This window comes from Cydia pomonella, chromosome 7 (assembly GCF_033807575.1).
Source record: "Cydia pomonella isolate Wapato2018A chromosome 7, ilCydPomo1, whole genome shotgun sequence".
Classification (NCBI taxonomy): Eukaryota; Metazoa; Arthropoda; class Insecta; order Lepidoptera; family Tortricidae; genus Cydia; species Cydia pomonella.
In genome coordinates, this window is record NC_084709.1 from 15,051,822 (window position 1) to 15,073,492 (window position 21,671).

A 21,671-nucleotide genomic window follows, 5' to 3' on the forward strand; every position below is an offset into this window, starting at 1 on the left:
GAAATACCTAGTGATCCGTCCGTCTGGATTACATTTTTCAAGGTTGTATTTTTTGATGGCTGACTGACGTGAAAAATTTTGTGTACTACTACGCTCAAGATTCTAAATTAGATTCACTCGCTACGCTCGTGAATCTATTATACAATCTTTCGCTTGCACGGGACTCAAAACAAGCACTCGAAGAAATATCAAACTTTGCTCTCTTGTTGTACAAATAACTAATATTCATTTAATAATTTGGACGTTTTTGTGTTTGTAAGAAAATTTTGTGTTAACGAAAGTTAATGAAAAGATAAAACTGAAAGGTTTTTAGGGTTCCGTAGCCAAATGGCAAAAAACGGAACCGTTATAGATTCGTCATGTCCGTCTGTCTGTCCGATTATGTCACCGCCACTTTTTTCCGAAACTATAAGAGCTATACTGTTCAAACTTGGTAAGTAGATGTATTCTATGAACCGCATTAGGATGTTTACACAAAAATAGAAAAAAAACAATAAATTTTGGGGGTTCCCCACACTTAGAACTGAAACTCAAAAAATATTTATTCATCATGATAGGTCTTTAAAAATGATATTGAGGTTTCTAATATCATTTTTTTCTAAACTGAATAGTTTGCACGAGAGACACTTCCAAAGTGAAAAAATGTGTGCCCCCCCCCGTAACTTCTAAAATAACAGAATGAAAAATCTAAAAAAATATATGATATACATTCCCATGCAAACTTCTACCGAAAATTGGTTTGAACGAAATCTAGTGAGTAGTTTTTTTTTAATACGTCATAAAATTTAAAAAAAAAATTTTCATCAAACCCATATGTGTGGGGTATCTGGGGATAGGTCTTCAAAAATGATATTTAGGTTCCTAATATCATTTTTTTCTAAACTGAATAGGTTGCGCGAGATACACTTCCAAAGTGGTAAAATGTGTGTCCAAAGTGGTAAAATGTTGAACAAGATCTAGTAAGTAGATTTTTTTTAATTCTTCTTAAATGGTATGGTTCATGCGCGAGTCCGACTCGCACTTGGCCGCTTTTTTGAATATTACTTTCCTCCTCTAGAAAACACGATAACAAAAGTGACAACAGAAAGATTTGCTCTTTACTACCTACAGGGGCGATGTTGGCGTACATAATATTACAGATTCATATTTTATTTTATATACCAAGTTGACACAAGGTAAAAGTGAACGGTACATTTATATACTTAATCCTTACCTATTATTAAAGATTTTATAAACTTTACCAACACGTAAAAAATAGGAGGGTTTAAATATGCGAATACAATAAGGCATGTTCCCTATTAGGACCTGTAATCAGTTTGACAATCCAGTCCAGTAGAAGTGGTCAGTAATGAGTAGGCAGGTAAGTGTAAAAAAAAGTAAAGAAGTTATTCGAGGAACCATAATAATTATTAAGTTATTTAAGGTGAGGGAGGCGAACTGAGCCATTTCATGTAAGTGCGCCTACTTATAATATAATGAGAACTGCTTATAGGAGACTAGTTATATTATTTTCATCACACTTGCTCGAAAAAGATCTTATTTCATGCAGGCGTACTATTAATGGCCTATATTGTTCCCCAGTGAGTTATGGATTGTGAAAAAAGCTATAAATAACACTCTAGGGAGTTGTAACTTTTTTTATTTATTATGTCACTAATTCATTCAAACCAATTAGAACGCTACTCAGTAGAGCACTAATTGGTTAGTGTTTTACTTTAAAAATACTACCGTTAATAATATGATTGTTTATGTTTAACATTATTTAATTTGATTAATTTAACAGCCGTTTAAAATATTTTTACATAGTTTTCAATCGTGACTGAATGTCAAATAAGTCTGTGCCTTCGATGTCTAACCTGTCTACATATGACAATATGAATATGAGTATTTAAGAATAATTCCGCATCTAATTTAGTTTTTTTCTTCGCAAGAGTGATGAAAAACATTGTGTGAAAAAGCTGGGGTAAGAATATTCCACCCTCGCTTCCAAAATTTCACTTACTCACCTCGTTGCACAATGCAACAGTAACAGCAATATAACTTACTTACTTAGATTAGATTAGATTAGATAGGTAGCTTACTGTTATATGCAATATAACAGTAAGCCTACCTATTAGTAATATTTACTATACTAATATTAAAAGTAGGCGTACTTAGACATCATGGCTCAGTTTGCCCCCCTCATCTATATTAATAGGCAGGGGTCGGACAAAAAGTGCGGGTGACGTCAAACCACTTATAGGTTGATTTCAAATAGTATTTTTGATTTTCATAAACAATTATCACTTATCATTTATCAACCTCTTTATTAAACGATATCGCCACTTGAAATGAGTAGGTAAGTACGTTTTTGACTGACACATTGTCAATCAGATGAACAATAAATTGACTTCGTTATTGTTTAGCTATTGTATCTTCACGATTATATTTAGCTAAAATTTATATTTACTAATGTATAAGAAAACGCTCTAAAATGTCATATTTACTCGAATATTGTGGCAATCCCACAGACTTGTTCTAACTAATTTCAAATAATTATACCTTATGGTAACAAGTTTCGTGAAATTTATTTTATTCACTACATCACCCTACCACCTGTATTATTAATTCCATGGATTTATTTACGATTATTTTGTTACTTCATTAATACTACTTTGTTACTACATGTCACACGGAAGTTTAAATACAAACTCAAACATCATCCTGTGTGCAAGATTACGTCATTTTTACGTCATCCGCACTTTTTGTCCGACCCCTGTTAATAGGTATTGTGTTACGTTTAAAAATCCTCATTTTTCCTTTATTTTAGAATTAAGTATTTAAATTACAAAAATATGTAAATCTACCACCTGAAATTCCTGCTCGTCATATTATGAATGCAATAGTATCTCTGTCCGTTTACACGCTTAAACTGGTGAACCGATTTAGATGCAATTTGGTATGGAGATAGTTTGAGGCCCACGGAAGGACATAGGATAGTTATAAACATCAACATCATTGTCATCACCCCACGCAAACGAAGTTGCGGGCAGAAGCTAGTCCTTTATAAGTAACATTTTTTTTATTAATCAATTATACTTAACAAATAATTAGGTACTTAGATATACATCATGAGATGTTTCACGATTTAAAAACGCGATTTTAATATCACAGATCTAAACCTGTCACCTTCGCTTATTCGGATTTGTTTGCGCAAGAAGAGAGCACTGAATTGCACGATATTGGTAAATTAAATAATATTACTATCTGAATTTGTTTCTTTAAACCGAACCATCCAAAGTTCGATGAAGAGTTACGAAGCCGCACCTCGTGACGAACAACCATTTTAGAATTTACCTATTTAGAATTTACCATCTTCCCCAGTGTAATACCTATTTAACTCTCTTTGCCATAAACAATGATACTTTTACCTAAATTATAAATTGAAAACATCCTCGAAAAATACTATAAAAGTTTATACTTAGTCATGTTTAAAAAAACAAGTATTTAATTTTTTTCGTATTCGAAATAAAAAAGTAAAGTGTTTATCTCGGGTGAAAGGTATTATTTCAACCTCGGACTATAGGCTACCTAAACTGCCTCGTCTAAAACTGAGCACCTTTCATCCCTTGGTTATCAATTTACTATTCCTTACATATTATATATATACCTATTATACACTTTGTTTAACGTGACCTTCTTCAACATACCGAATGTATGGGCCCGTTTTATTAATTATTCTGCAATTTTTCAAAGTATTTGAAGGAAAATGATAGTAGGTGCTAATTTGCCCAAAGCCCAGCCTATTCTTAACTCAAGTGCTTTATAGGAAGAATGCGCGCTTGCGCACGCGTAACCCGGGCAAGGTTGTGCCAAAAGCTCGCTTGACCACTTCGGCCGCTGTCTCATACTCGAACATGACCTTACCCATTTGCAATTCGCATGTATAAAAACTAGGGCTTGACTCTCGAAAATTATCATTTACATTTGAAACGTATCTGAGCAACGAACAAAATGTTCTCCAAAGTAAGTCAAAAAGGATTTTAAAGACTATTTTAAAAGTTAAATAATTCATTGGTATTTTGCATTTCAAAATTAAACTATTTCATGAATAATGTTTTTTACAGATTGTAGCCCTTTGCGCCTTCGCGGCTGTAGCCCAGGCCGGTCTCCTGGTTGAGCCGCACTATTCCTCGGCCGCCGCCGTCTCCTCTCAGAGCATCGTACGCCACGACCAGCCCCAGCTGGCCCACAAGCTGGTGGCTGCCCCCGTCGCCTACCACGCCGCTCCTGCTCACGTCGCCTACCAAGCTGCTCCTGCTCACGTCGAATACCACTCCGCCCCCGCCCCCGTGACCTACCACCACGCTGCCCCCGCTCCCATCGCCTACCACGCTGCTCCCGCTGCCGTCCACTACACCGCTCCCGTCGCCCACGAGGAAATCGTAAGTTATTCATATTTTTATTTAGTTTCGTTGCTGTAATCTATCATCTTTAGGGTTCTGTACCCAAAGGGGTAAACGGGACCCTATTACTAAGACTCCGCTGTCCGTCCGTCTGTTTGTCTGTCCGTCTGTCACCAGGCTGTATCTCATGTACCGTGATAGATAGACAGTTGAAATTTTCTCATATGATATATTTCTGTTGCCGCTAGCAGCACTAAAAAGTACGAATCCCTCGGTGGGGGAGTCCAACTCGCACTTGTCCGGGTTTTTTTCTTGGGATGTTATTCATGAACACACAAATCTAATTACTTTTCTCTTCCAGTCTCAGCCAGCCAAGTACGAGTACTCCTACTCTGTTGCTGATGGTCACTCCGGCGACAACAAATCCCAGCACGAGACCCGTGATGGTGATGTCGTGAAGGGCTCTTACTCCCTCAAGGAGGCTGATGGTTCCATCCGCACCGTGGAGTACACTGCTGACCCTCACAACGGTTTCAACGCGGTGGTGCACAACACCGCCCCCTCCCACGCTCCCGTGGTCGTCAAGGCCGCTCCCGTCGTCTACTCTGCCCCTACTTACTACCATCATTAATTCAAGAAATGTGTAGATTAAAATATTTAATATAACAAATATTTATTACACTTTATATTTAGCAATTACAACGTTTTATTAAGCTCCTTATTTCATTAGAAGGATTCTGTTTTCTAATAACTACTACTATATATATATATTACTTACTATTAACATATATGTTATATTACTTACTATTGACATTACACCTAAACCAAAAAATGTGGCCGCCATTTACCGTTTAGGTAATAAAGCACAAAATAAGCAAAATATAACTATGTGACAAAGACCAACAGTTCGGGAATCAGTATGACTACAACATACAACATACTAGATTACACAGAAAAGGATCGGTTTAGAAAACCAAATTGGTTTATTGGCCACTGGACGGTTTATTTTTCTGACAGCAATAATAAAAGTTGTCAAATTCCAACGAGGTACTTGTTCTCTTAGTTACAACATTTAATCGGATTACTAATATGTTCCAGAAAATTTATTGTCATATTGTACTTTCGCATAACAAACCTTGGCAATTTGTTGGCATACTGTTATTTCGCTCAATTTTCTTAAGCAGAATAATGTAATAGCATAATGTTAATTTGAATAATAATCCTATAATCGAATAATGGTTTAGCCGAAAATTGTGTCGCATACGACTTACTTGGCAAACTGTTATTTCGAAAAAAAATCTTAGACACCCTGTTATATCGCACATTTTTTTAAGGAGAATAGTACTTAGGCATAATGTTGATGAGAATAATAATTTTATGGGTAATAGTTTCTTTCCGAAATTGGTATCGCATACAGTTATAAAACCGAAAGATATTTGACTAATTCCTGATTGTACGAGTATTTTGATTTATGTTATAGTACTTACAGTTCTGGCAGCAGTTCTTATTTTGTAGGAATCGCAGTTCTAACCTAACCTAAGTTACAGTTCTGACAGCAGTTCATTTTGTATAGGGGTCGCAGTTCTAACCTAACCTACAGTTCGAGCAGCTATTCCTTTTGTGTAGGGGTCGCTGTTCTAACTTAACTTAACCTACAGTTCTAGCAGCAGTTCCTTTTGTGTAGGGTCGCAGTTCTAACCTAACCTATAGTTCTTACAGCAATTCCTTTTGTATAGGGGTCGCAGTTCTAACTTAACCTACACTTCTGACAACAGTTCCTTTTGTGTACGGGTCGCATTTCTAAACTAACTTTACCTATAGTTCTGGCAGCAGTTCTTATTTTGTAGGAGTCGCTATTCTAACGTAACCTAACTATATTGGTAACAGTTCGTTACATTACATTATGCTATGATACAATTATGCCATAATAAATTCGGCCGAACTTATATTCTATTGTGCAAAATTACATGAGTATTATGCGGTAACAATTTCGGCAGATTTTTTATTCTGCTGCATAAAATTCTGCGAAATTAAAGTCGGCGATAATAACAGTATGCCATTACAAATTCGGTGGAATGTAATTTATGCTACATGAAATTCTGCGAATGTAAAATCTACGATCTTATTATTATTCTGCTATTCCATATTCTGCCAAATGAATGTTATGCGACATGACAGTTATGCTAATTATACAATTATGCAAAAGTATCATTCGGTTAAAAATGTTTCTGCGAAAACTGCTATGCGAAGTGTTTTTCGGACAATCGATATTATGCAAGATAAAGGGAAGCCCATTTAATCGCAGTCAACTGCAGTACAATACTTACACTAACTTTTTTATCGTTACCTTTGTACCTGGAAATATCTGATCCCATCAAATAACTTCACTTCTTTTTGTAAGTTGCTTATGGCAATCTTCCATTCCCTAATAACCTTTAAGGTTGGGGGTGATTTACTATTAAAAATCCCGAAATAATAATCCTGGGAGCATTTTTTTATAATCTGTTTTTAATGATTACAAATACAAACTTCAACCCCTTTTTCCCCCTAACGCCCTTTTCCTCCCCTTTTTCACTCTTACGGGGTTATTTTGGGGTTGGAAACTATTTTATATCCTTCCCCATTACAAAAACTACCTACATACCAAATTTCAACTAAAACGATTCAGCGATTATTAATGCCCCATACAAAATGCCACCCCCCTTGTCAAGGGACTTCCCTTAGGGGCTAAAAATTTAAAGTTTTTGATATTGTTTGTTATTTGTGTACTAATAATATCTTGTATTCTTACTAGGACTTCAGGAAGTTCTCTGAGGGTTTTGATGATCATCAGTGAGTGAGTGAGTGAGTCAGTAACGAAATCGGGGCTTTTTTGATATTAATAAAATCTAAAGTATAAGAGCTATGAAATTGATTTTTTTATGCTTAATAAGACATTATATCCCGATATTTCTGTTTATCTGGTTTAATCTAAACCCAAGTTATGAGGGTTCAAAAGACAATAAAGGGCTTCGAGAAAAGGTAGGTAGTGCCCTAGCTTTTCGTAGCAGCGTCTTTGTCATCCTCTAATGTAAAGCGATTGACACGAAATTTACTGATAATTTCTTGAAGCCCTTAAATAATACATGATCCTTCTTAGTCTTTAAAGGGCCTAGCTGCCCTCGCATGGCCAAGCATTATCTTATACCACCCTCAGTTTTTACTAAGCACAGTGCTAAAACTTGTTGTTATTTTAAGTACCAGCTTTTATAATAGATACTTAGTTAGAAAAACCGGAAATATCTATTTGAATTGGTAGGTACTAACCGAGTGGGACAATGAATTAGCAGCATCCATTGAATTGTGGTGATGCGATATTCTGATAACATTTGCAAGATTCCGCTCTCTTTCGTGAAATTATAATTATTATTAGAAACGGAATCGGAAAGGGGAAGTTAGGCTAAAATAAATGATATAAAAATAATGATATGTACCTAAGGAAGTTTCTTACTTCAGCAAAGTGTCAAATTAAGTATAATGATTTATTGTTTGTATCTAATGACAACGCCTGTTGCGGATATGTATTTTGATTATTTATAATCAATATAAGAAAAATGAATATAAAAAATTATAAACGTTATTTATGGCAATTAAAAAGTATTATATTAATTATACTCCTCTTAAATTATATTTGATTCAACTAGTAGCCTTGTTCATATTTCGTGAAAAAATAAGTTCCTTACGTATAACAACCGTATGTGAAATTTGAAAACTACTAAGTACAAACGATTTTTTAATGTTACTTATTTGTGTATGCGTGATGCCTCAAGAATGTTACATTTGAATGTGTGAGTAATACCTACGTATATTAAAGATACGCAAAATGACAAACGAATTCACTAAAAAAATGAGGAAAGACCTGGTACATCGAAAATAATTACAACCTAAGAAACTACTTAAAACTAAGTAGGTAACGGGAAAAGTTTTATAAAAATTACATTTTTGCCAACCGTCCCCAAAGACTGTGTCAATGGTTCCTTTGCTTTTTGATTGTGAAATGTAATGTGATGATACGATACGATTACAAATGTTCCGAATAGAAATAACGTGGATAAGGCATTTAATAAAAGTGAGGATTTTAACTTCGCCAGGCTTGGTACCGTAACTTCATTTGAAAATTCAATGTAGATACTTTTAGAATATTTACTCAAGTACTAGCAAGTGGGCTTGATGTGGTGTTAAAAACGTGCCTATGTCGTTCAATACTTACCCAAACCTTCACAATTATTTAGCTTAAGTTTAGGTCAGGTAAGTTTTGATGCTGACGAATGACGATGTTTTTTGTATTATATCTTCAGATACTATTTTAGGCCAGTTGAAAATAAAATACACCAGGTAAAATTGGTTTTTACCATACCACTAGGTAATCCTTGCTATAGCAAGGCTTGCTATATCATACCTATATTGTATTTTAATACTACACATGTGCACCTGATTACCAGCCAAAATATGTATGACGCGCGTATTTTTTTTTAAGTCGGTGGGTTCTATCTATAAGTAAATCATACTTTAACCATTGCCAACATTAATTTTTAGCCGGAACATGAACGAATGTAACGGCAGATCCGTTCTATTCTATCCGCATCTTGATCAGCGCTCGATGACAAAGACTTAACAATTTTTATAATAGGAATTGGAAAAGTATAAATTGGTTAAAAAATCTACGCACAGTCAACAGTTCTTTCTTCTATTCCGTTTAAGACGGTACTAAACCAAGTGAAACAAAATGTCTGGAAAGGTAATAAATTAAGTTAAATCTCAAAATATTTGTTTTTAATTTATTTTAATATACCAAGCATATTTTATTTACTTTACTTATTTCTGTATACTTTAGGTCTTAATATTCATTTGCTTCGTGAGCACCGTGGCTGCAGTTTTTATCAGACCTAGTGGGAGCAAGGGATCGGACGTTGACATCAACAACCCTAAAGGTTGGCAAATGGTGAGGACGTATCATCCGCCGAACTCTCACGACTACTATAAATATGACTCTTATTCTGTAAGTACAAATACAAATATGCGTAAGTATTTTATATTGTACACCCAGCCGCGAAGATGAGTGACCACTTTACGAATCGATTTCATTCATAATGTGTCCATACACTCACCCATCGTCACCCATCTCTCTGTATATGTCCATAAGTGATAAAAATAAATTAGTGGCTATTTGTGTCTAATCTAATGAACAAATCACGTAGTTTTTAGTTCAATAGTTTTATTTATAGATGATGAAAACCTATAAAGATGGTAAATCTGACATAATTATATTCATAATTTCCCGTTCATTAATTTCAACCAGGTTAAATAATAATAAGCTTCTGTTGCAGACGTATCCTAAATATAACTTCGAGTATTCGGTGTCGGACAAGAAGACGGGTGACCACAAGCACCACAGGGAGTCCAGGGATGGTGACCGCGTGCGAGGGGAGTACAGCCTGGTTGAAGCGGACGGCTCCCTGCGCAAAGTGGAGTACGACGCCGATGACCATAACGGGTGAGTGTTTATTCCTTAAATGCTGTTTGTGTTTGTGGATGAACAATGTGTCATCAATTTAAAACATAACTCAATGCCGTTCCTTTTTTGTGTACTTTTATGAGGATCGAATGACTTTATTGGTCTAACTCATATACAAAAACTGCATGACTACAAATTAGAGTCAAAGACTCATTGTAAGTTTTTTTGGCCACTAAAATGTTTCTTAAATACTAAATAGCTCCACTATTTGGAGTCGAATGGTTTCTTAACATAATACAAATTTGTGGAACGAATATAATACTAATATACGTACAAAATGTAATGTACGTAATTGTCATATTATTATTTATTTACTGGTTTAATTTTTATTCAGGTTTAATGCAGTTGTCAGTAAAACCATTAACATGCACGGAGATCACGCAGTTTCCTACAGTGGTCACGCTAGACATTTTTATCCTGTTGGACATGGCATTAAAATTAACCACTATTTCCCTGGAAAGGATTACAAATATCATGAAACATCAAACGCAGTTAATGAAATTGTAGAGGAAAATATGAAGCCTGCAAATGAGGTTACGTCTGAAAAATCTGAGGATACTAAAAATGATAGTGAAGATAAGGTCTCGGTAGTCGAGAAAGTAGAAGAAAGAGAGACACAGCCAGCTGTTAAGGTAGAAACAGAAGAAACTCCCGTTAAAGAAATGCCTGTCATTGTATCAATGTTAATGCAAAACGCTCCAACCACTGAAACGCCAACTGCAGAAGGTATGGTGCTGATACCAGTATCCGCAGAATCCACTGATGCCGTCTCAAAAGAACCTGTTTCAGAAAGCGAAGAACCATCGAGTAAGACAGAGAATCCCATGTCGGACTCTGAACAGGCTTCCTCATATTACCACTCAAGAATTTACTTTGTAAGATATTAATAAAAAATTTGGTTGTTTTTATTTATTTGTGGTTGGATTGTAAGATATTAAGAGTCATGTAAAGTTATCGGCCTAGGTGTAAAAAATATTTGAAGTAAATGATAAGAATTTCCAGGTGGTTATGTTATTGTTATAAAAAGAACTGTCAAAGAAAATAAAATTCTAATTCAATACGTTCGTTTTTGTCCACGTCGACGCAAATGCAACATGTGTGCACCTACTGTCTTAAAAGAACTTGTGATGTACATTGCCTCTATTATTTTTCATAAATAAAAAATATATTTTTGAAAGCGCCATCATGTAGGCTAAATTACAAATATACCATCCGCTCAATTTTAACTTTAAGATACGTCAAATATTAGGTCTAGATAAGATATGGGAGTGTATAGATCTTTTCACCAAAATCGTTAATTCCGCGTAGCAAATTTTCCATTCGCATTTTTCCCGCACGAATTTCTACCCATACCCTTTCTTTGTTATTCGCTTATATCCCTATTCTCAAATTATCGCAACATTTTTTTTCTTACGCTATAATTTTCCACGGCGTTTTTTTCGCATATTTTTTATTTCTAAATAAAACATTTAATATTGTTTTTAAAATACCACAGTATACTTATAATAGTGAGTATAATTTGTAACTAACAACAATTTTTCTCAAACGTGCCCAAACTAACAATAAACTAGCAAATCAAACAGTATAATACTGTTTGATTACGAGTAAATAGTATTACTTGCCTGCATAACAACCCCTTAGAAGAAAACATTTCAAGTGAAGTCAAGTCAAGTCAATATATTCTTTATTCAAATAGGCCTAACAAGCACTTTCAAATCGTCAAATTTTACAAATATCATCTTAATCTAAATATCAGAGCAATTTATTGATGCAGTTATTATTGTTGTTGTTGTTGAACGTTTTGAACGACTTGGTGTAATTTCACCCAAAATTAGCTACCACTTACAACATTTTCCAGTAATCAGTGTCTTGACATAATTATAACGTTAAAACCTTACTTAACTATCTAATTACGTTTTACAGAAAACTTAATTATTTTATTTTGGTGAGTAATGAGTCCGAAAACTTATTTCCATATTGTGTTTGAGCAAGACGTTGCACTTGCAGCATTTACGTACACATTATACTTATATAAACTCCACATTATGTTTAGCTTGCAGACATGTATTAAAAAAAGATCACGCAAATGAATCTTTATTAAATGGCAATGGTTATTAAGTACCTATATATTATACAGTATATAACAGAACGAAAGGCAAAGAAAGAGACCCATTAATGTTTAGGTCATACTGAGCAACTCTTACGATGAGACTAACCCTGCAATCGCGAAATAAAATTGGCTGTTTCATACATTTTGCTGGTCTTTTTAAATGAGACAAATAATCAATTGTCTCATTACTTGATTTATAGATTAAAAAGTATAATACATACTTTAAAAAAATGTATTCAATATTTATTTCATATTAGGGTTAACAAATTTTGTGATGAATGCGAAGACTATTTAAATTGATATCTGTGATGTCTCTATGTATATAATAATACAGTTTCGCAAGTCGCAATTAGCGACTAGATTATTGCAAATATAGTGCTTGAATACTTTGTGTTTTAGACAATGACAAACGCCAACCGTTTATCATATTTATGACATGATTATTATACCGACTTGAGTTTTCTTGGACAAGTTGTGTGCATTGTATTAATAATTTTTAGTCCATTTTTGATGCAAGTAACGTAGTGATTACAACGTTCTTATTTTTTAATTTAATTACGGGTTTAAATTGATGAAATTTTGCTATGTACTGAAATAAAAAATCATATAGATACTTTCAAGGTGAAAGAAGGATGAGTGCTTAATACCCGCTTAGAAAGTAGGTACCTACGCATTTTATACACGTATGATATTTTGTTATTAACCGGGTGGGTATTTACATACTTATACCACGAGAAAATAAGGTCCTGAAACAGGGCCGGGGCGTCCGACATTCCCGTTTTCTATAGAAATACTTAACCGATTATCTGTTATAACGTCTAACGTGCTCATCAGCCTCTAGGTGACCTCCCCAAGATGATAATCGTTGACAGAAAACGTCACTTGAAACTTAAATAATGTATAGAAATAGTCACGTGACTTTTTGTACCATCTGTCATCCGCATACATTTTTCTATTTGTTTAGCGTTTGTCGGTGTACAGTCAAGGTATTAAATATCGACACGGATAAAGTGCCAAAAAGATGTATACACGACCTTATTGCCTATAGATTAAAATAGTAATAATAATAGGCACTTTGTCCGTGTCTATATTTAATACCTTGACTTGTACCCTTTTATTGCCACCTGTTAAGATTAACACTACATAAAAACTGACTATGATTAGATAATCATGATCGCAGGTGTCTGGTACAATGTGACATAAAATAAGCGCCGAGCACCATAAGGTACCATTCATCGTGGATGTCACAAATCAGAGCCCCTAGTGTAAGAAGTGTAAGTAAGTCAAAAATGTGACAGTTACAAAAAAGTGACGCCCTGTACCCCTAGTATTGGGAGTTTGAGTTTCCAAAACGCTTGGCGCGCTGTTTCTAAATCCCATACAAAATTAGACTTAACGCAAACGCGTACGTCACGTTTCGCTATCGAATAAATTAATACTAGGGGTACAGGGCGTCACTTTTTTGTAACTGTCACATTTTTGACGTAAAATGCTACGTTTTAATAGTTATAATCTGAGTGTTAATTTACTCAGTTTATATTATATATGTATTGGTATTTTTTTAGTTAAATGAATACCTAAACGCATTAAATAGGAATATTGTGCGTATTAAACTATAAAATATGAACCGTATATTTAAATTCTCCCATTATTAATAAAATTGCTACTATGTAGGTAAATGTTACAATCATTTACAAGGTCAAGGTTACAACGAAGATTACCTACACATAAAAAACGTAATGTTTTTACGCCAATTTAATTTCGCTTCGATTATTAAAGATTCCATTTAAAAGAACGAGACAAATTTTCAATTTTAAGATAGAATCGAATGAAATATTTTATACTAAACCTAGCGTTATATTATCGAAATCGAAGCCTTAAGATGATATCTGTTATTTATAATGGTCTTCATAGGTAGAGCTTATATAAGTTCCAGTAGTTATGTAAATTGGTAAAGGAGACTAAATATCGTAATACGTCCGGGATCAACTTCGATTCCTGTCATTTCGTACGAGAAATTATCAGTAACCTTATTCTGATTTGACATAATGTTGCTACAAGTCTATTTCGTAATGTAAACGAAGTCACAAGATCTTATATCGCGTTGTAATATGGTTGACGATTCCTTAGGTAGGTATACTAGGTATCTGTGTCTTCAGTAGTAGATACAGTCAAGGTCTTAAATATTTATACACTTATTGCCTTTTTTAGGGTTCCGTAGTCAACTAGGAACCCTTATAGTTTCGCCATGTCCGTCTGTCTGTCTGTCTGTCTGTCTGTCCGAGGCTTTGCTCCGTGGTCGTTAGTGCTAGAAAGCTGAAATTTGGAATGGATATATAAATCAATAAAGCCGACAAAGTCGTACAATAAAATCTAAAAATTTACATTTACACGTAAAGTGGGGGTGAAATTTTTTTTTCGCTTTAACCCTAGAGTGTGGGGTATTGTTGGAAAGGTCTTTCAAAACTAATAGGGGTTTTCAAGAAACATTTTTTGATAAAGTGAATATATTCGGAGATAATCGCTCCGAAAGAAAAAAAAATGTGTGCCCCCCTCTAACTTTTGAACCATAGGTCCAAAAAATATGAAAAAAATCGTGGAAGTAGAGCTTAAGAAAGACATTAAATGAAAACTATAGCGGACATGATCAGTTTAGCTGTTTTTGAGTTATCGCAAAAAGTTTTCCCTTCATAGTAAAAAGACTTTAATTAGGTACTGATTATGCAAATTTGCCTATTTGTTTAACTCGGGTGAAAGGTACCGTTTCATCCCTTGGTTAACAATTTACTATACTTTAAGCTCCAGTTTAGCTTATTGTGACGGAAGAGAAACTACGGAACCCTACACTGAGCGTGGCCCGACATGCTCTTGGCCGGTTTTTATTATTATATAGGAGGCAAACGAGAAGACGAATTTCTTGAGGGTAAGCAACATTAAAAGCGTTGCAAGTATTGAAATATATCTAGAGACTGGCCTTATGGGCACTAAGAATGGTGCTAGTTCAGTGTTGTCACTCACGAATTCGAGCCAATCGCGCAGTCTAACGCGACTAGTTGCGACCAATCGCGCGCTTGATGCGAACTCATCAACCAATCGTCTTGTGGCGTTACACTGCACGATTGGCTCGAATTCGTGTGCGTGACACCGCTGTACTGACTATTCTTAATGCCCGTAAGGCCCGTCCTTAGATATACATATGTCAATGGTTGTAAGTGAATGTCGGCCATTAAGATGAGAGCACACGCCCCTTTCTTAAAGGTTATTTGAAAATTTATCTTTATCATATTTGTTTCTTTATCCTTATTTGAGAATTTGTATACATGTTTATGACCCTAGGCTGGCAAGACGTCTAAGCAAGTACTGTATGTAGAAATAGCAATCGTTGTTAACGCGCGTAACATTAAAGTAATTGTTTTTAGTCCAAACCTAAATTTAATTGAGGAAAATTAATTGATTTTATTTACTACATTTCAATGGTACACTCAGCATTAAAAGTAGCGGATCAAATAACGCTTCATATGTATCTACCATTCTGAAACAGCTAAACAAAAAGTGATGTCTTTAATATAGAACAACTAAGACTGTAAAAGATATATTTTTGAACGCGAATGTTAGAAAATTATATACATTTGGAAAAGTTATACGGAATATCAGATACTTTTGGCGCGTTGTTTCATCCGCTACTTTTGATGCTGACTGTACCTGAAGCTGCATTAACACAACTGCATTACTGCTGCAGCATTAGCGCTTGTAGTTGTCATACTTTTGTCACAATTTTGTTATTTTAACAGCTAAGCTACGAAGTGTCCAGTATAAAGTGAGCTCTAAGTGGCTCAACAATTACAGTCCTTGACTGTTCCTACACTGTCAATTGTCTTGATCAGATAAGTGACGGATAGGTCATTTGACTCGCGGCAGTCGCTAATGCAGCAACGAACGTCACATTTATAGCTGTATTTCAAATGACTGTCGCGGCATTACTGCTGTGCAGTTGACGTAGTTCTGTCACTGTCAAATTCTCAATTCTCTCGATAAAAAAGTGACTTATGTAGCCGCATTACTGCCGTGATTGAAACGTTCAACCTATCACTCATTTTATTTTATCGACGGAATTACCACATAGCAATATTGCAACAGTAATGCAGCTGCGGTTAACATCTGAATGTCACCTTTACAATGATAAACAGTAAAAAAATATTAACATTTTTTTTTTTTGCATTCTTCTACGTGAGTTGAGTTCAAATAAATATTTTAAGTGACTATATCTAATTGATAAACGTAACCACAACTTATTTTTAATTGAAATTTGTTAGACTCGTGCATTTTGAGCTACCATCACCATAGACATCATTATCTCTCCTTGAATGGTGAACATTTATTTGAAGTGATTAACTTTAGAACTTTTTGTTTTATTTACAGGATATCTATACACGATAGCTTAATCCTAATATCCGCGTCAATATTGTAGAGGCGGAAGTTTCTACATTTTGATATTTGTTGCACAAGCATACATAATCAGCTGAATAAACTTTAGCTCTTAGGTACAGTCGCCATTAGATATATCGGAGCTGCCGAGGTACTCAAAAATATCTGAACAACACGTAGAGTGCGCTCTAGCACCTTTACAATACAGGCGTGTTCAGATATTTGTTAGCACCCTGGCCGCTCCGATATATCTGATGGCGACAGTACCTAGCTAGATTAGGTAGGTACTTTAACGACTTCCAGAGAGATAAGTCGCAGGCAGGCAGGTTATGTATATCGTATATAATGACGTAAAGCGGTTGTAACAACTAATAATCATAAAATCAAGTGCACTCAAGTTCGGCAATGTTCTTAATAAAGGTACCATTCGGGTTCAGACTACACCAGTAATCCTGCTGCACTAATGCAGCGCGCCATTGCTACCGCAAATGTCATATAACTAGGCAGCTATTAGTGTTTAGTACGAGTTAATACATTTGCTACTAAGCGTAAGTACTATCTAGGACGATCGATGTTTGAAATGTCATTGATATGTGATAGTTTTCAATTGTTTGGTTGAATTAAATGTAATGCCTATGTTACAACAACGCTATATGCAACATTTAATTACTTTTTATTAAAAATTCAAACAAAATAAAAAAAAATCTTGAAAATTACTTTAAAATAAATTTAGTTTCCTTAAACGTAGGTACTTACTCATTCACCGAAGTTAACGGAATTCAATAAAAACACGGTGTATATGTTATATAACATCGTTTGACAGGGACATCATGATAATATTGATAGGTAGTAATTTGTAATGTTATCCCTGTCACACGATGTTATATAACATTTTATTTTGACGACCGGTCTAGCCTAGTGGGAAGTGATCCTGCCTATGAAACCAATGGTCCCGGGTTCAAATCCTGCTAAAGGCATTTATTTGTGTGATGAGCACGGATATTTGTTCTTGGGTCGTGGGTGGTTTCTATGTATTTAATTATTTATAATACTATATACATATATATCGTTGTCTAATTACCTACAATGGAAGCCTTGTTGAGCTTACTGTGGGACTTAGTGAATTTGTGTAAAAAAATTATTTATATATTTATTTTAATACTGCCGACTGCAATGCTGCAGGAAACGAAAAAAAGGTGCTTATATAGAGACACGTTATGTCGCTCCCACATTGGTTATAAAATATTGTAAATGCCTGTTGCTTAACACAACATCGTGTGACAGGGATATCATGATAGTATTGATAGTACTCGTAATTTATTGTTTTCCCTGTCACACGATGATATATAACATTTCATAACAGCCAATTTGGGAGCACCATTAGGTTTATTAAATTTGATCTTTCCTGCAGTAATGTCGCCCTGCAATACTGCGGCTGTAATGCTGGTGCAGTCTGTATCGTAATATTATCCAAATCGGCTTAATGCAGAATGCAGCAATGCCTTTAACTAGTCCCTAGCTTAACATAATAACTTCTTACCGACTCAGTTAAACCGTAGGCCTATATCTACATACATACATTATTTTTTGTGCAGATTTTTATGGCACTTGCAATTAATTTGAGGTTTTAATAAAATATATTTTATAAGAATAATTTTAAATAGATACTAAGATTTTTTTTAGTATGTGTGTGTTTTTAATTTATTTACTTTTTCTAGATTTTGTTCATATAAAACAATAAGTTAGAACCCTAAAACAATAAATAATTATCAGTACCTATAATATTTTTATAATACATCATGGACAAAACTTCCACATAAAAAATAAAAAAGGTATTGTTATCGGCTTGATCAGCCTCTCACTGTTCATTTTTCTGTTCATACTATAGCCATATCACGTTGCGACATCCTTTAAAGTGAGCAGATTGGCAACGCGGCCATTGCTGTGATCCGATCCGATATCTCAGGGAATAGAGCCCCTCCACCACTTTTATGTTTTGTTTGTTATATAAAAAGAGTGTTCTATCTGAGCTATACCAGTCAGGTACCGGCGTTTGAATTCAGAGCAAAATGTTCTCCAAAGTAAGCTCGCGTTCATAAATTACGTAACTTACGCATAGGACATTCGCTTAGAGGAATAATATATTTTAAATATTTCTTAGTTGGGAATTCAGATTAATTCCTTTACTTACAAAAAAACTTAAGTACTTAAGGGATATCTGAGATATAAGAAATCAATATACCACATTTATTAACATCTTAGTGTTTTATTAATTCTAATTTATCTTAACATCCAATAGTAACACCATTGTAAAACCGATTGTTTTTGTATCAGATCGTAGCCTTGTGCGGTTTGGTGGCGGTGTGCCAGGCTGGTCTCTTGCACCATGCCCCGGCGGTGTCACACCAGAATATCGTGCACCACGAACAGCACCACCAGACCCCGGTGCACTACGTCCAAGCCGCGCCCGCTTACCATGCCGCTCCCGCCATCCATGCTGCCCCGATCCATGCCATCCATGAAGCCCCCGCTGTCCATGCCGCTCCCGTTCATGCCATCCACGCCGCTCCTGCTCACCACGAGGAGGAACACTATGTTGATGAATACGTAAGTTCTTATTTCATCTACTTAAATAAAAACTAAGTACGAGCAGCTTCCTCTATATGGGCTCGTCGATATTTATTCAGACATAAAAAAAAGTGTGTACTGCGTAAACTAGCACATAGAGTCAATAAAAAAAAATTGAAACTGTTTATTTTAATAATCTAGTCTTTGTCAAATTAAGTTATGATTTTTTATTGCAGGCTCATCCTAAATACGGATACTCGTACTCCGTTGAGGATCCCCACACCGGCGACCACAAATCCCAGCATGAAACCCGTGATGGTGATGTCGTGAAGGGAGAGTACTCTCTGCTGCAGCCTGATGGCTCCTTCCGCAAGGTCACCTACACCGCTGACCACCACAATGGGTAAAAATATGATATAATTATTTCAATATTTGCAAGTGTCATTTTGTTAATTATTATAATTATGGTAAAAGTGGTTCAAGTGCAGACAGCTGTGAGAATATCCCGTGCATTTATTTGTTTCAGACGGTGCAATTTGTTATTGTTAACGTTATCGCATTTTGTATGAATACGTGTGTATGTGAACTCAGTTTGTATAGTTACTTTGTTAAAACATGCTTTGTTTCTCGGCAGATTCAACGCCGTGGTGCACAACACCCCGCCGGTCATCCATCATCATTAAGAAGGCCCGTGTACCCAATCTGTGATATTAGAGTTAATGTGTTGTAGTTTGGTCGCTAAGTCCAGTCCCTAAGTCTTCCATATGTTCTCATTTCCATTAGTGCGTATCATATTTTGTTACGAAATTTCGTATTATGTTACCTTGTAGCAAATGATTTACAAAGAGTAACCGCATATCTACAGAAACGCCCTTATTACTCTTAGTGTTATACTTTGTAGTACTAAACTGTTAGAACATTCTTCTAGTTCTGGTTATCGCTTTGTAATATCTATTTAGTTATTTGATGCTTCTGTAAATAGATACTTGTTGTATATTAGTCAAAATGTAGCAAATAAAAATCATGTTGATAAAATTGAGTAATTTTATTTCTTCTTTCAACACGATCTGTTACAAGAACGCGTCTATTTCTTAAGACTAAGGACAAATCCCGCACTTTAACAATGCAGCTAATTGAAATTACAGTGCACCGGAGCGTGGGAACTATCAGATCGCATCCAAAATGCATATCAGTAACGCATTAACATACAATGTGCGAACCAAAATAAGGAGTGAAAGCCGCGAACCCGCGCCGGCTCTGCTGTAGTGAAACTATGCATTAACTACCTTTACTAGATTACAATATTTCGACATTCCGCAATCGAGATCACTCCGATATACTAGGAACTAATTAACGTTAAATGTGGTAATAACTGTAAATATCTAGTTGTCTACATGGGAAAAACTATACTGAACACCTCCGACTCGTACTTCTTCGTTTGAGGTTTTATTCTATAAGCGGCCAATCCTTAAAAATACCTACATGAAGTGAAAAATTAGGGCTGCTTTCTTTGAAAATCAGTTTAGGGCCACCCGACACTAGCGTCTTTTGACCGTCGACATCTAGTCAGCGCTATGGAAACTGGCGTTGCTGCGCAGTTGCGTCAATGTTGCGTCGAGCAGCAGCCGTAGTACACTAGACGCCGACGCTCGGGAGACCCTAGTGTGGGGTAGCTCTTAACCCTCATTCGTAAAATTCATTTTATCAAGACCAACATTAGAGCCTGGCAGTGAGAAGTTCACTGCTGGGCACAGGCCTCATTTCATATATTTAAATTGTGCTGTACATACACCGTACGCATAATTTTAATTTGTTATATCTCTCGCGGCGAATGACATTAATTTGATAGTACATTTTTATATGGAGTAACTTTCACGTAAATGTAATATGTAGTTTTTAGAAGTTTCGCACATTGATAATTTACTCGGTATGTAACATTTAGGAAATAAAAATACGGTAAAAACATATTTCGTATTTTTTAATATTATACCTAACCAAAAAAAAATTATATGAATCACTAATTAAAATCATGCGTAATTTTGATTATATACCAGGATACAAATACTAATTACAAATACCTCATTCTGACAACTCTAAAAATTATTTAATTTGCAAACGTTACTAACTAACGTGCCCGAAAAATGCCCGCAAAATGTGCGGTGTTTGGCTATATATTATGTTTTCTCGCTGATCATTGCATTATATAAACTTTTTTAGAACTGCTTACGAACAATTTTTTTTTTATTGATCACTGACATTAAGCTGCCATTTGCGCGGGAATCTCACTCGCACTAATACAAATCCGAAGTAGTTTGAGCGAAATGAACGCGCGAATAACACCTAACTCATATGATTACAATATCATTCAAATATCGGTTTGATGTCAGGTGCATGTTCGAATTGGCCTGCTCTGCTAGCCAGCTGACAATCGTAGATAGAAAATGCCAATCGAAACTCTGCGGCGCTTGCAATAGAAACACTGGGCCCATGGTCGACTGACAGAAAAAAAAAACATAAAAGAGGTGTCGGTCCGACTAATAGGTATCTTGGGCGACCATACAGCGGGCTCTTTCTTTGCCCAGCATAAAAGTCTGGTGGTGCAAAGGGGCAACGCCGCCAGCATCCTTGG

General features: G+C 35.4%; 3 protein-coding genes across 3 annotated transcripts; all 3 read left to right on the forward strand.

Annotated features, from left to right (window-relative positions):
• Window positions 1-3,959: 3,959 nt before the first annotated feature.
• LOC133519935 (cuticle protein 7-like) lies at window positions 3,960-6,676 on the forward strand. Its single transcript, XM_061854146.1, has 3 exons — window positions 3,960-4,005; window positions 4,107-4,424; window positions 4,747-6,676. The coding sequence occupies exons 1-3, from the start codon at window positions 3,994-3,996 to the stop codon at window positions 5,014-5,016; spliced, it is 600 nt and encodes a 199-aa protein (XP_061710130.1). The 5' UTR covers window positions 3,960-3,993; the 3' UTR covers window positions 5,017-6,676.
• A 2,438-nt stretch (window positions 6,677-9,114) lies between these two features.
• Window positions 9,115-10,995, forward strand: LOC133519919 (uncharacterized). Its single transcript, XM_061854124.1, has 4 exons — window positions 9,115-9,162; window positions 9,259-9,423; window positions 9,752-9,918; window positions 10,274-10,995. Exons 1-4 carry the CDS (start codon window positions 9,151-9,153, stop codon window positions 10,824-10,826), a joined length of 897 nt encoding a protein of 298 aa, XP_061710108.1. The 5' UTR covers window positions 9,115-9,150; the 3' UTR covers window positions 10,827-10,995.
• Window positions 10,996-18,508: 7,513 nt separating this feature from the next.
• On the forward strand, window positions 18,509-20,081 carry LOC133519948 (cuticle protein 19-like). The gene is made up of 4 exons (XM_061854161.1): window positions 18,509-18,555; window positions 18,809-19,081; window positions 19,279-19,445; window positions 19,677-20,081. The coding sequence occupies exons 1-4, from the start codon at window positions 18,544-18,546 to the stop codon at window positions 19,723-19,725; spliced, it is 501 nt and encodes a 166-aa protein (XP_061710145.1). The 5' UTR covers window positions 18,509-18,543; the 3' UTR covers window positions 19,726-20,081.
• Window positions 20,082-21,671: the final 1,590 nt, after the last annotated feature.